Source organism: Oculina patagonica, chromosome 2, assembly GCF_052425735.1.
Source record: "Oculina patagonica isolate OP01 chromosome 2, crgOcupat, whole genome shotgun sequence".
In the NCBI taxonomy this organism is placed as follows: domain Eukaryota; kingdom Metazoa; phylum Cnidaria; class Anthozoa; order Scleractinia; family Oculinidae; genus Oculina; species Oculina patagonica.
The window spans coordinates 23,478,146-23,493,663 of NC_135759.1; the positions used below are offsets into that span (position 1 = coordinate 23,478,146).

At 38.2% G+C, this 15,518-nt stretch overlaps 2 protein-coding genes across 4 annotated transcripts in view; one reads left to right on the top strand and one right to left on the bottom strand.

Annotated features, from left to right (window-relative positions):
- Positions 1 to 578: 578 nt before the first annotated feature.
- On the bottom strand, positions 579 to 13,467 carry LOC144643630 (glycerol-3-phosphate acyltransferase 1, mitochondrial-like). The gene is made up of 27 exons (XM_078502941.1): positions 13,035 to 13,467; positions 11,558 to 11,689; positions 11,403 to 11,470; positions 10,707 to 10,811; positions 10,203 to 10,252; positions 9,754 to 9,868; positions 9,251 to 9,347; positions 8,581 to 8,670; positions 8,285 to 8,306; positions 7,870 to 7,988; positions 7,737 to 7,785; positions 7,384 to 7,464; positions 6,920 to 6,969; positions 6,806 to 6,838; positions 6,542 to 6,655; positions 5,841 to 6,030; positions 4,846 to 4,916; positions 4,686 to 4,753; positions 4,372 to 4,546; positions 4,113 to 4,146; positions 3,910 to 3,995; positions 3,673 to 3,732; positions 3,089 to 3,172; positions 2,649 to 2,744; positions 1,937 to 2,060; positions 1,406 to 1,474; positions 579 to 805 (listed from the first exon to the last, which is right to left on the bottom strand). Exons 1-27 carry the CDS (start codon positions 13,251 to 13,253, stop codon positions 642 to 644), a joined length of 2,565 nt encoding a protein of 854 aa, XP_078359067.1. The 5' UTR covers positions 13,254 to 13,467; the 3' UTR covers positions 579 to 641.
- A 639-nt stretch (positions 13,468 to 14,106) lies between these two features.
- LOC144643627 (uncharacterized) overlaps positions 14,107 to 15,518 on the top strand; it is a 32,137-nt gene continuing 30,725 nt past the window's right edge. For all 3 annotated transcript variants that reach the window (XM_078502937.1, XM_078502938.1, XM_078502939.1), the window contains exons 1-2: positions 14,107 to 14,137; positions 14,554 to 14,744. The gene's annotated coding sequence lies outside the window, so the exon portion shown is untranslated. The remainder of the gene's footprint in view (positions 14,138 to 14,553; positions 14,745 to 15,518) is intronic.

Genomic DNA, 15,518 nt, shown 5'->3' on the forward strand with positions numbered 1-15,518 from the left:
TGCAACATGTTGCCGCAACTTACAACACGGGTGGTAATATGCGTACCAACACTTTACGAATTGCAATGCAACAATGTTGCGAGACAAGTTGAAAGAAAATGTTGCCCTTATTACTGGACCTTAAGTTTCAAAAAATGTTGCCCATTTAAAATGGGATTTTTTTCCAGAGCTAAAAAATTATATATGTGGGTCAAGAGGTCTTATCCTGCGAACACGGACAGATTTCTCAGTGATTTCTGGCTTATCCCTCTGTGTTCGCAGGCTTAGAGCGGTTTTCACTTGAGTGTCGAAAGTGAATTGCGTTTGCTTTGGTTTTGCATTTTTACGCTTTGTGATTGGCTTAAATATTTCGCGCCACTTTCTCAGCCAATCAGGAGTAAAACCAAAACCAATCGTGACTTGCTCGCGCACGTTTTCCCGCGCTTCGTGCCAGCTACATGTATTTGCTTCGAGTTTTGATTGATTCCCTTCAATGTCTGTGTCCTTTGTGATTGGCCAGAGTAATTACTTTGGTTTTGGTTTTACGACACTCAATTGAAAACTGCTCTAAGGGGATTGGATTACAATAAAAACACAAGTTGTTGCTTTCTTGCGTGATTTATTAAATTGAGCCTCAAATAGCGACGTTTTTTTCTTTTCAGTTAAAGTTTAAATTGGCTGATCTTCTCAATGACATCAAACAGTAAATCCTCGTTGTTGTAAGCGTCACAGAGTGTCACACCATTCTCGGCATCCACTTGGATAACTTTCCATTCCTTGAATATGCGCATCGCGTTCCGAAACGGTTCCAACGAACAGCTCTCGGCTAGAAAACGGAAAGAGAAAAATTGTTAGTAAAAATCACTGTATAAAAGTAACGAAAATTTCTCATATTTTGCTTCGAGTACCAACTTAGTAAGGGGAGCCGAAACGTGTAGTCTTCTTTGCCAATCATGCGCAAGCAAGCAACCTGACTTGAGTGACTTTTCCGTGTTGACGCGCGGTTTTGATGGCACTATTTGCCGCTCTTAAAAATTAAGTTCAGTTTTTCGATGGCCATTACAGAATCGCTATCAAATATCCTTTTAAATACGCTATCCTTACAAACTGTATGGTGAAGCAAATCAGTAGCCTGCGAATACAGCCGCCTCTCATTCGCTCCCGCTACGAAGAGGTAGTAGAGGGAGCGAATGAGAGGCGGCTGCATTCGCAGGCTAGCAAATCAGCCGCTGCGCAAAGCACAAATATAATAGACATCAGAATATGCAAGACACTATTTGACAAGACCTCAATCATCCTTCAGTCATTGCTGCATTTAAATTTGTATTGAAATGAATACCAACACAAGTTGATACATAAAACCGCAAATGAAGACCCCTGCACAGTATAACGCACGAAAAATGCGGGAAAGGTTAACATCACTTACGAAACAACGTCACTTCCTCTTGGACTCGTTCCTTTGCGCAGGCGTGAAGAGCAGTCAGAAACTCTGTATCTAAACGACATAAAACGAGAATCACAATATTACAATACTGTACAAGGTAAAATGATTACAATCACATTTGAAGGAAAGCCTCAGTCTAAACTTGTCATTAAAGACAAAACAAGTCCGTCACTTATATCTCTAGCGGAACTTGAATAGAGAGATTTTCGATTGAGTGTTGTTAAACTGAAACCAAAGTGATCACTCTGTCCAACTGAATCACAACGGACACAGACATTTCAGCGAACCATTAAAAACTCGAAGCAAATACCTATAGCCGGCAAGAAGCGCGGGAAAATGTGCGCAAGTGAGTGACAATTGGTTTTGGTTTTAATTCTGATTGGTTTAGGAAGAGGCGCGAGTTTTTAAAACCAATCACTAAGCGAAGTAAAGCATAACTAAAGCAGACGCGAATAACTTTCGTCAATCAAGTGAAAATTGCTCTTATAAAACCCACAGTCAGTTGAACAATACCTGAATAACTCTGGTTTCTGAGCCACAGCAAACCGCAGGCTGACACCCAGTATGACTCAACCAGGGGAGCAACTACTGACTTAAAGAACTGCAGTTTCTTCAGTTGTTCTTCTGAAGTCGTAAGCTGGTGGAGAAAAAGTAGAAAGTAATTAGAAGAAAAGAGCAAAAACAATTCTTGAAGCTGCAGAAATCCACTTTCTTTTTTCCAAAAGGGCAGTCGTCTACAAAGATTTGAATTTATTATCATCGGGGAAGCTTAAGAGACCATGTGTATTGATAAACTTGGTACGAGAAAAAAAGATAAACTTGATCCTGCTGTTTGTCGATCAACTGCTGCTTTTGTTTTTCAAGCAATGTCTCTTAGACATGAAACTTTATTTTCCAAATGATAAAATCGCATTTTTGTTTTATTTCTGATGCTATGTTATATATCTTTATAATTTCTTAAGTGTAAGTAGGTAATGCCATGTATTTTTATGGAAATACCTCAATAAATTGTTGTTGTTGTTGTTGTTGTTGTTGTTACAATTTCTCCAAATAAACACAACATTAGCTTTCACTTAGCTCTTGCCCAGTCACTGTTTTCTTTTATTTCAGTTGAATTCCTTCCACAAACGTTGTAACTTTTAGTGTCAATTCACTGTTTTACTTTGTATGGATATATTTTTTTTAAAAAAAAATATAACACTCAGCAGTCATTGGACTTACTAACCTTGTACTCGATTTCCGGGGCATCAACTGCACCATGCATGTCTTCATCTTCATCGTCCCATCCCCACTGACTGCCTCGAGCACCGGCGCTGCTTTTCTGTTAAAAAAATACAGGTAAAGTGTATTGCGGAGAAAAATAAGTATGAGAACGAATAAACTTCACGAAGAGTTTTTATGTGACTATGGATCTTTAAAATAGCTGGGCGCAGCGACGGGACTGTAAGCTTGACTTAAAATTCATTGGCTGAAACTATTGTCTTTATTGCCCGACTTCAGTTTCCGAAATGTCTTGATATTCACGTAACGACAGAAGACGTTCACTGTGCATTTCACTGCGTAAACTAAGCGGATATTGATATCGGAAGAATTTCCAAGTTTTTAGAGAGGATTAATTATACAGCATTACTTATGTACTTTATATTCACTGGTAAAAGTGCGTACCTCAGCTGCCATAATCTTTAGAGTTTCGCTCGCTGTGAATTTTTCCAGTCCTTCTGTCAGAGCAGACTCCAGTGATACACACGGCTAGGAAAAGGGAAACAAGACACAAGGCAACAAACAATTACGAAATGCGACTAGCGCTAACGTTGATGGTGTGTGCAAAATGTACAAGGGTATGTATCCCCACATCCCACGAATATTCTGTTGGGTCGACATACAACTATTCATGAAATTACCGTAAATCGTTCCGGTCGATAACTGTTAAGAAGTATAAGACCAGTGCTGAAGTTGGATGGTGGTTGGATTCGGAATTAAGGATTGGGGATTGAAGTTTGGGGAGTTTGAGGTGAGATTTATGGCGGAAGAGAAGGGAGGAAGAAGAAGGGAACAAGGGAGTGGGAGGAGGAGTAGGAGGAGGAGGAGGAGAAGGATGGAAAGAGACAGAAGAGTGGGACAGAGGGAGGGAGGGAGAGCATTAGGGGAGAGAAGGAGGAGGGTGGAATGGAGGGAGGGACCTAAAGAGAAGAACTACGGTATTTACAAGATACAGTTCTATACTTTTATTTACAAATTCGCTATCTTACCGGGACAAATATGAACTCGCGCTGAAGAACGTCGCACAAATGTTTTGCTTTCTCGAGTATCTAAACAAAAACAAACACAATAAATAAACAAACACAAGAGCAGGTGACTTTTGCAACTTCTCTACTGGAGCCTTGTCCAATCGCATCCATTCAAAAACGCTTATGGTAGAGGACGCGGGCAGGTCGACTTAGAAAAACAAGGTTTACGATGTAACGATGTACTTGACATGCACATACCAAAGTCTGTGAGATTATTTTCTGTCCTTCAATGTCATCTGTGTCGTACGATTCACTCTCTTCTGAGGCAGAGATAATTCCGCAAGCTAAAGAAAATAAAATTTTCGTCCTCAATCAGTTTTCTGGGTTAGGCAACGATCGAATTCATAAATCTCTAGTTTCAATGTAAAGCTCTGGAAAACAAGCAAACCAATCCAGCCTACCGAGAACCGCGTCCAGAGCGAAGAGTGAAACAATCTGCAACAAAAATATGAAACATTCTTAGTCACTTCGTTGGCGAGGGACAATCACGTAGCCTATGCACAGCCGTCCCCCTCCCCCCAGAAAATTCATTCCCTTTCCCGATGTTTTTGAGGGGAGGGGGACACAGACTACAATCACGCAATGAGTCAAAATAACGTCTGCCTGCCTTTGATTCTATGCAAGATGCCCTGAGTCAAAACATTCGTTTCTTCATATTACCTGATTACTGTAAAATGCCAAGTTAAGAACGTGCGGCAGAGCAAGCTTGGGTTGAACATGAACTTCCACGTCATTCTCGGAATCTTTCTGGGATTCAGTTACCGTGACGTCATCTTCTAAAAGTTGCAAAGCATGACGGATAACAGCAGCAGTCTTCCCTGTGAAGCCTACATCTCTTCAAAAAAAAAAAAAAGAAAAAAGAAATAAGTCAATGAAAATAATCAAAAAACAATCAAATAAAAATAAATAAATAGAAATAAATTTACTCCACAAATTACTCCTAGCATTTTCTTGGTTCCAACAAACAACTTTACCTTCCACGGGAAGTGATTTCTCCATGCAGCCATTCAAACGATGTGCACAGTTCTTCAAACGCTGTACCCTAAAAGATGAATATTTAACAAAATAAACCAATATATCTGAGAGCTGCAGTACTTCACTACTTTCAATACAACATGAGTGCAAACAACATACCTTCCTGTGATTGTTCAAAAGAAGGAATGCGACCATGTTGGTACTCATAACTGCACAACAATTCACAGCGTCTAGAATAGAAAAAAAAGAAGAAAACATGTTGACTGTTTGGTGGCACAACAAGGACACTATTAATATTGACTCAAAACTTATTTTTTTTTACTCCAAGCAACTTTTTTCTCTTCTTTACGGGGCTGGCTGCCTCTGAAAATCTCGTTGCCTTGCACGCTAGCAAACCTGAACTTACCGTAATTCTCACGCTCTAAACTGTTTTGTGAGAGATGTTCGGTAGTTTTTACAAAAAAAACAAAATTCGTCGTTATTATTTCCAGTTTTCGTAGCATAAGCGCGGTGGCAAAACGGATTTTAAGTTTGGCTCTTGATCCAGAGGTCTGAACTTTGATTACTGGCCAAAGTCCTTGTGTTGTGTTCTAAAAAAGACACTTTTACAGTCCTTCTGTCCACCAGATGTATGAGTCATGGAACTTGCACCTCATCCAGGTGGGCTGGAGTAGCATTAAAGGAGCTACATGTACGTCACAGGGATTTTGTGGATTTTTGGACTAAACTGTTCTGAAATTAGTGGTAGGCAACTAAACCCATGAAAAACACCATCTTTGAACATACAAAGAAAGATATAACCTTAGTTTGCAGAGAAAAATAAAATCATGGCTGTAAATATCGATTTTCTGAAGACGCGCTGAAACAACTTGAAAAGTTTAGCATTAATTTTTCAAGTTGTAATCCATTTCCATCCTAGCCATCCGCAGCCAATGACGGATAATAATATAATATGGCAATTGTCAATAAAAGCCGACCATCATTTTGGGGTTTCATACAACACAAATATTTGGCTGTTCAAAAAAAAAAATAATGTTAAAATCTGTGACAAATCCCCTTTAAGTACTCCCAGTTACGTCATGTTACAACACTTAAGATAAACACTGTAGGGCTAAAGCCAACTGGTTGTCAAAACCAGAAATCACAGAACTTACCATAAACGACATGATACCCAAGAGCCCTTGTGAGGGTAAAACACTTGTCATCACCCATATCAACCAGTGAGACATCAGAGCTGTTTCGCAGGAGAGAGGACCTGGGCGAGGAGGTAGCAGTTGCTTTGGCAACCACGGCAGTGGCAAATTCCTTCATAGGCTGAGATTGGTCCATGGCTCGTGAGAATTCCTGTTGTTGGGTGCATTTTAGAAAACATTAGTACGTTAACTCGCAAGAGTAATCAATATTTTTTTCTTTCTTACAGTAACAATACATTGTCAAGACTACATCCATCAGTAGCAGCAGCTACTTCGCCTTCCCCTCATAGCTCATAAAGCAAAGTGTGAAGAAATAATAATATTTAATAATAATATTTAATACTTATATTGCGCTTTTTCTATAAAAATATTCAAAAGCGCATTACAATAATTATTATTAAACTAAATTAAAAAAGTTACACAGTAAAAATGAATTTAATATTACGGTACAATATTTACATATTAAGAAAGCGAGCAAGCAAAAATTCTTGTCTTGCCCTCAATTTCCACCCCCACTATTTTTTCTGTTTGTTCTCTTCCCGCTTCTTGCTCGAAGAAATCTTTATCTTTATCGATGGTAAGGTAAGTACCGTTCGCAATCAAGGAAACTACAGCAGACAAACAACATTAACAAAGAGGAGCTATAAATGCACACAACCAACCTGGAGAGAAAATGGCTGTCCAAAATCAAGCCTAACATTGCCATATCGTGTTCTAACAACTCGCCAGATGCTCTTAATTGTGCTCCAGAATGACTCTGGTCTCTTCACCTCACCCTGCAACAAACAAGCAAATGTTCTAAAAGGCCAATCCTTACTGTATTCAATTAAAATGCAACAGTATCACAATTTAGGTTTGTGTTAATATTTTCATAAGCTGATATTTAATAATTTTGGAGCACCAACACAAGAGCAAAAGTTTCTCACCAGAAGTTCCCTGGTGTAACCAGAATCAGCAACCTGTAGAGGAAAGAGAAAGTACAGTCATATTATTGCATGCAACAGCTGACGTATGACACAAGTAGATTTACACAGACCTACCTTTTCATAAGAGATGTTAACTGGAACAATGTTCACATCTGGCACCAAACCTGAAAACCAAAATCTTGTTGAGTAAAGGTGTTCACACACGATTTGACTGTGTTGGTTTCTCAACAAAATATCAAAAATCGTATGAAGGGTTCAACCCCTCCACTGTTTTTGACAGAAAAAAGTAAGGAGGCAGCTAGGCTGAGTGGTTAGGGCACGGATTTAACCTGAGATCATGCCGAAAAAACTCCTGATTGCAGGTTGTTAGGGCAAGTAAGAGGGGGGTTTGTTAAACTGGATTTGAAATCCGGATAATTTCCATTTGTAAATAATTATGTTTTTAGTTTAAAATTATCATTACCATTCAGATGCAAGGCCTTATGTGACACCACTAACGAAATAGTTGGTGGCCTCTCACATGCAAGGATGGGTTCTTGCACATGATTATTACTGACAACAAACTGTAAGTGCATTACCTTCTGTGACTGAATTCACAACCAGAGAGAGTAGACCAGACTTGGGAACCATGGCTTTTCCAGTTCTTGATCGACTACCCTCTGTGCAAAACAACATAAAAATACACATACTTCAGTGTTACAGGAAAAAAGAAAGATTTCAAACCCATTATTAAAAGTTCCACAATTGTAATACCCATATTTAAATGAATGAAGAAAGAGAAAAGGAACAATTGAAAGTGGAATGAACAAACAAACAAACATATAATAATGAAAGATTGGGTTATAAAGGGAAATGTTTGATAATTGTTAAATATTAATTAATTGAAAGATCGACACAAATACATAAGTGAATAGTTACTTTAAAAACGTACCTATGTAAAACTCAAGATACTGTCCATTCTGAAGAAGCTGCTCAACATACTGAAAAAAAGTGAGACAAAAAGACAGTCAGAACCAAGACCAAGAAAGTCATGCGGGTAACATTAACAGAACTTAATTATTTACCTCCTGTAAAATGCACTTGTACAACTCATCTTTCACACTGGAGTGATCCAATTTGCGCTTAATGAAAAATCCTCCAAGGTGTCTTAAAATCCAGCTGAAAAATGGAATCCTCAAGTTATCTGTGAAAACAACAAAGCAACATAATGAAAAACAACAATTGATACAGTTTGCTAATTTGTTACAGACAAGAAGACAGTGACAGTAAGATCTGATGGCTGATGGTTTGATGGTTTTGCAAATGTCGGAGAATGTACTGTAGGCTTGTCTGAGCTGATGTCAGCAGAAAGCAGTTATTGTAATAATAAACAACCTTGTTTGTAGTGTGTGCAACCCTTGTATGCTAACATTTTAGCAGTGCAAAAACTTGTGATCACTGTTCATCTCACATAATATCAAATAAAAATTTTATAATCACCTCCTGCTGCTACGTGTGGAACCTGAAAATAAAGAAAAGAAAACTAAATGAAAATTGATTCAAATCTGGTATCATGATACCTTACAATATTGTACTCACGTGACAAACACAACACAGTGACCCCAGCCAGGGCTCAAAGCCAGACCACACTAGTCGGAGTCCAGCATGCTAGCCATTAGGCCACCAGGCCTCCCACCAAAAAAGAAAAGTACTCTCAACAACAATTTAAAACTAGGATATGGCTCCACCTGGACTAATCACTAACCATATAATGAAGAAGCTGTTGTATCTCATACCTTAATATCACATGTAACTAGCACATAGGTGAGTAGGATATAGTCCATGTGGCTTTTATGAAGTGGAAGGAACACTAGAGGCTTGTCATCCTGTAAAAAAAGAAAAATAATATTTAAAACAATTAACACGCCTCTATACACAACATTTCTGGACATAAATTCTAGCACTGTCAAGGTACATGTGACTGATGATGTGATTAAACAGTGAAGCAGTAAATGGTTATGGGGCAGCCTGACCATATTATTATAGATTTTTTTTTTTTTTATATTCGGGCTGGGTGGGGGGGGGGGGGGGGGTGTTTGCTGATACTTGGGATGGATCTAAACCTCATCCAGCAGAGAGTAGCACATTGCACACATTTTCTAGCTTGTACCATGGGTTTGTACCTGGATTTGTTGCACACAACATGGCATGCAACAATTCCAAATTATGATCAGGGGTGGACACATGCTGCAATGTTGTTGCACACAATGTTGTTAGTTGTGGAAACCAGAGTTGGCCTAACCTTGGTTGGAAACCCAAAATCACGACCCCATTGGGCGGCACATACCTGTATCTATAGGTAGTTTGGGTGATTAACTGACCCCCCCCCCCTCCCCCCCCTGCAAGGTTTGGATTCATGTATTACAGCCAGTAGGTTATGCCATTACAAGAAATAAGCCAACTGACCTGAGAAGCTTCTCTCAATATGTCAATTTGTCCTTTGTGAATCTGTATACTAGACAACAATCTTCCAAACAGTTTGAACAGAAACCATGCTGTGAATCTGAAACAACACATACAATAAACATCACAAAGGTGTCTAAAGGGATGGGGATGCTCGTCAGAAAATTTGAATTAAACCCCAAGGGCTCAAGCTTTTTTTGAACCCTACAAGATAACTTTTTTCACGGCTGATCAGTCTAGACTGCCAACACAGTTTAATGGTGTTTTTTCGATTTTGTCACATGCAATACTAAACTAGACCTCGACAGCTAAAAATACTGGCATCCTGTCCTTAACACCCTAAGGAAAACCAAAATCAGTAATAATTTTATTTACACGCCTAAGGAAGACAATAGGTATTACCGTCTCTTTCATATGCGAGTCTGATTGCCCCGTCCCCAATCTAGTCTAGTGAAATAATTTATACATTCCCTACAATAACGGTAATTGTATTAAAATAATGGTACCTGACAAACTTCCTGTAAACCACTGCAGCCATCCCATTCAGAATATTCACCGCTTCTTTCTCAAGTGTAGCAATTCTCTTTTTCCTTTCCTTCTCTGCAGCTTTCATATCCTGACCTGTAAATAGAAAAACACAAAATTCTAAGCTTAGAATGATTATATCATGTGTTAGAAAGCATGCTCTTAAAAAAATTTCATATGCAAATTGATATGATTGTATCAAGTAATTTAGTTGATAACACAATGCTGCTTCAAGACATTTTGTAATCCAGTAATGCCCATAAGTTGCCTCAGCTGACTACAGGTTATTTTTATCTTTGGGGGACAAAATATTAACCTGTTGTCCAAGTGTAAATGCCAGATACCCATGATTCATAACTTGGAGCATTTGGGGTATTGAAACATTTTTAGAGCACAGCCTAGAAGATTATGTGATAATTCGTAAAATTACCTGATGAAGCAGGTTCTTGTAAAGCTGGAGACAGAATACAGGTCTTGACTCTAAATATGAATAATAGAAATAATGTGAAACATGAAAGTTTGTGTAAACACAGGTAAAGGTTACAGACAAACTCTCAAGCTTGTGTTAAGAAGAACTTGAAACAATCACAAAATGAAGTCCTGAATGAAATGAAAGAATCACTACATGTATAAATTCAAAGGAATGAATGAATGAATGATAGAATGAGTGAAAGAAGGAATAAAGGAAAGAATGATAGGAGTGGAAGATTGAATAAACAAACAACATTAATTTTATTTCCCATAAAGTAACATAGATAGGTACGTATCACAATTTAGTAAATAAAAATGGGACCTATTTTATAATTATTAATAAAATTAGCCTTGTTACTCAATAGAGAAAATTATTTGACCTCATGGTAAATAGAATCAATAGTTGCTGTTCTCAACCATTTCTACATGGCAAGACATAAAATACCGTGACCAAGATACAAACCGTGCTGATTGTGTGACATCTTTCCTTACATCAGGATACTGATGGCTGATGTTACATTCCCACATGAAGGTTATGTGACAAAAACTTCTTCTCAATAAATTCTGCCTGTAACATTGAACAAATTAGAAACACATTTGATGTCTTTTAGAAGGTTATACAATATACTTCATAAAGATTTCTATTAAGTAATAAACCATTAATTCAAGGAACTCAAAACTAACATGTATCCTTACAATTAATAATAATGCACTACAAAAAAACAGAGCTACTCATTAACTATAAATACTGCTCACTTGCAAAAACCAGCTTCCTTAGTAACAGGACATACTGTAAGTATATAATATTGCCTGTCTGTGCTTGGACCTTACAACCAAAGCCTATACTAGCTACCGTAAAAGTCTGAAAGCAAGCCCCACTCTGCAAAAAAAGCCCCCACTCCCCCCATCTCAGACCCCCCAAAACTACGCTTCTGAAATAAAGAAATCCCAAGTGAAAGCACTTGGGCTCATATTGAGTTGTACAAATGTAGCCCCTAAAAATATATTATAACTTTTCCAATTATAAACCACATCTGTATGTTTAGATAACATCAGATGTTTTTAAAGATGTATGACACATCTCTTATGCAGACAGTTGGTACTTAAGACCAGAATGTTTCTGCTTTTTAGGAAGTTGACTGTTTTCTAACAAACTTACTTTCTGAAGCAATCCATGCTTAGAACATTGCGCATTCCCCAAGAAGGCTTGATTTCCTCGTACAGTTTCTAAAGAGAAGATAACAAAAATTGTATCAGTCATGTGTACATAATTACCATGATTTAACTGTAACGATTACTAGCAACTATTCATACCTTGCTCTCACTGCAACATCTGTTACAAGCTTCTCCCATTAATGGCCGCTTTCTTTTATATATGGAAGGAATCACTGCAGCAGGTACATGGAATCTAATCTCTGTTAATGGCTGGAAACTGTAATCTTCTTGCTGATTGGGTAATTGAAACAAACAAACAAAAATTGGTGTGTATAAATATGATCCGCAAATGGTGTACAGCTAAATCTTATCAGATAGCTAATATTTTACTTATACAAACAAAATAATCATTTTACTTTTAATACATGCATCTTACCTAAATAATTTAATAATAATTATATACAGATTTGGCAATCATGATCATGAATGCAAACATGTTGGCCGACTGTCAGTGATCTGTTGGTTTACTTCCTGAATTATTTATAATGGTAATAGGACTGAGTGGAGTCCAATTCGGTCTGTAATCATACGAGTGATAAACAAAATCGGACGACCGCGAAGCGGGAGTCCGATTTGTTTAATCCTGAGTATGATTACAGACAGAATTGGACTCCACTCAGTCCTGTTACCAATTAATCAAAACTATGACAAAATTTGAGAAAGAAACTAACCTTTAGTCACATGGTTTAACGTTTTTTATAAAAACTGAAAAACATAACAGTTTACTCAACAAAATGCACAACAGCGCGCGCAAAATGACGCGTACTGTCCAATTACACAGGCATGACGCGTAAACTGTCCTATTACACTGTCCAATTACAAGCATGACGCGTACATTGTCCTATTAGTGCTCAAATCGGGCTGCTGATAACCAATCACCGATCGAGAATTTTGTTATAGTTTTGATTAAGGGTGTAACTGGGCTAGTTGTTTCGAAATCAGCCGAGGGTGCAGCACAAGGCTGATACAGATATTACGAGCATAAGGTCCAATTACCAATAATTAATCATATCAAAAGCAAAAGTCAAAGTAAGGAAGTCTGAGGAAAACTGAACTATTACTAATATTAGTGAAAATGTCAGCAGTTTAAACAATCAGGGTTTACCAAACAGTAGAGACATCAAGAAAGAACCCATTTAAATGTAAATAATTGACAGGTAAATGACATTAGACGTCCAATTACAGGTATCCAATTTTTAAAAGTCGTTTGTTCACTGAAACTGGATACCTGTAATTGGACACCCCTGTGATCCTGCTCCAATAACGTAACATAAGCACACAGGGAACCAGTCAGAAAGGATAATTTTGTTATTGGTGGTACTAGGCCCATTTCTTCTCACTATGGGTATTTTGGCTCAACTGTGTCTTGTCAAAATACGAAGCGTACCAAAATTATATGACTATAAGTAAGGTCATAAACACCATTTTCTTGAACAGAGTTCAATACTGTATGCTAAGACCATCATTAATTTGTGTTTTGACAGAAATTAAGAGGTAAATTAAAAATCTCTTTTATGTTATTTTGCTATCTAAGCTGCACTATGACGACAAATCGTACTTGTAACTGAAAACCTACCTTAGGTTTACGTTTCTTGTGTCTGTTATGTTTTGAGGGTTGTCGGACTGGTGCTTGCAAGTTATCCCCGAATCTTGCTTGCCACGCTTCCCTTCCGGAGTGTGATTGCTGTGGTTCATTTGTAGCACCACCTCTGTAGCTTCCACCGCCAGTAGGGCCAGAACTACGAGCTGCCCACTTTTTATAAACTTCATCCAGTTCTGGATTGATATCCGCCATTTGTTGCAGCAATATTAAATATTTGAGTCTTATGTCTCATGCGATTTGTCCAAAAATTAGCCAGCAAACATTGATTCAGAATTAACTGAGTCAAAGAGATCGTCGTTTCCAAACGGATGAATATTTTTCTGTAAAAGAAATAGAATATTTGTTGTGTTTTTGCATTAAAGAAAGGAACAAAACCTCGCTACACGTGAGAATTTATCAAAATACAATGGCTGTCATGTTGTGTTTTATTTGGAACTGGGAACGAAATTACTATTTTCGGTTTCAGTCTTTCACGGCTACGAGGCGCGCGTGGCCTCCGCTTGACCAGTTGACCTGCGACTGTCTACATTTCCTGCCCTCCCTCTCCCCCTTATCCTCAAGCGGAGAGTATACCCTAAATGTGGGAGAAAACTCGCGAGTATACGCTCACATTTGTATCGACGGATTCTTTTTTGTGTTTATCGTGAGAGGGGAGAGAAAAGAAAAAAGCGGATCTGGTTAGTCCAAAATGAAGAAAAATTTTCCCTTGCCAAGATATAAAACGAACGTGGAAGCGGGCTATTGCTTGGCATCGTTCCCGTTGGCGTTTTAGACACACTTTTTTCAATTTAAAAACTGTGTTAGCACGATATAAACAGTTTTCTCTTTCTCCAGATCAAACCTGATCAGTGGCCCGCAGATTTCACTTGTAAAGTAACTGTTTCCGCTTAGTGCGTGCTCTTTAATTTAACTGGTGGTCCTGGTGTGTGATGCCAGAATCGGTTGCAGAGCTGGTCCGCTTCAATTAAACAAAAACGCCCTTTCAATAAAGATTGATTTGTGTTTGAGTGTGACTTCTAATAGATCAAATACTGAGTCGAGAGAGGGACGATAGCCTCTCAAGAATTTGGAATTGGGTAAGAAAAGTTCAATTGTTACGTCTTAACTTAATGTCTTTCCTTATGCCCTGAAATCATATAAGTTTAGCCAACTCTTGGTTTAGCGCAACATTGAGATACAAACTGAGAATGAGTTTCCTATTTAGTAAACTTCCAGACGAAAATGGCACCTATCATCACGGGGATTAACTGTATCATAAGTGGAGACTTGTTCCCTTTTGAATGTCTCAGTAGGTACTCGGAAAGAGTTTTCCGCCAAGACTTTTAAAGACTCATTTTACTTGTAAGGCTGGCACAGCAGTAAAAAGGTTACAAAGGCTGCTATTTTTTTCTAGTATTTTAGCCGCGCGCGTTAATTCCACAATAATTTTTCAGACAATGTCATTGCCATCGTTTTTCTGTCGCGCACTGACGTTAAAAAGGTCTCGCTGCAGGTTATACTTTTAATTGCTCCAATGAAAACAAAGATTGGAAAGTCAGCCGAGCGCGAATAAATGAATAAGTGAAGCTACAGTGATGTAATGAACACATCTTACAAGAAGTCAAAATGGCGTCCGCGTAAAGTCTCTCTAACACACACCGCAAGGAGAATTTAGCAGAAATATGGTGGAAAACCAAATTCAATGTAAGTATTAAGTTTTTTTTCGTGATTTATATTTTTGTTATTAGAAGTTATCGTGTTGTTGTGTCTGTTGGATTTGTTAGGGTTACCAGTGAATTAAACTACCTGTTGTCAGATGAATTTTAAACCTACCGGCCACGAACTGTCGAACAATTTGGTCAAAATAGAACCCCACGAAACTCGAAACAAATGTGATTTGTTTATCACATGATGTTGAATCCTTAAGCCGTCCTAGTGGAGAATTTGTCCAACACTAACAGCTTTTTGTAGCCGGGGTCTTAGAAGCATCTATGTCCGGTGTTTGTTTAACCACATGATTTAACGCAAATGTTCGATTCCCATTATTTGGTTTCGATAATTACATCCGTGGTTCGGTTATATACAGGAATCGGTATTGCCTTTTATTTGATGGTTCGCTGTGTTTAGATCCTACATTGTAACATTTATCTCTGACACAGAGTCGCTTACGCAGTTGAAATTGGATTAACTTAATTCACACTGTAAATCAGAACGAAAGTAAATCCGTGCGGTAAATTAGTGCCAGTAGTGATTTAGAGAGAACTTGACTGCGCTAATTGTCGACGGAACAAGGTGGTTTTGGTGGCGCATGCTTTGCGCAAATGAATCACTTCCAAGTACTGCATAAACAAGCCTATTGCCTGCTGTGAACAGCTTTGGCAGGAAAAGCTTTGATTCCGCCCACCTAACGAAACAAACAGCATGGATACATTTTGTTCCTCAGTGTTATGCAAGAGCCACATTTCTGAATAGACTAGT

Excerpts from the sequence above, each read along its gene's own strand:
- LOC144643630 (XM_078502941.1), bottom strand. The coding sequence starts at position 13,253 with ATGGCGGATATCAATCCAGAACTGGATGAAGTTTATAAAAAGTGGGCA. Across the intron at positions 7,786-7,869 it reads ACAAGTGCATTTTACAGGAG|TATGTTGAGCAGCTTCTTCA; the intron begins GTAAATAATTAA and ends ACTTTTTTTCAG. Across the intron at positions 3,996-4,112 it reads CGCTCTGGACGCGGTTCTCG|CTTGCGGAATTATCTCTGCC; the intron begins GTAGGCTGGATT and ends TATTTTCTTTAG.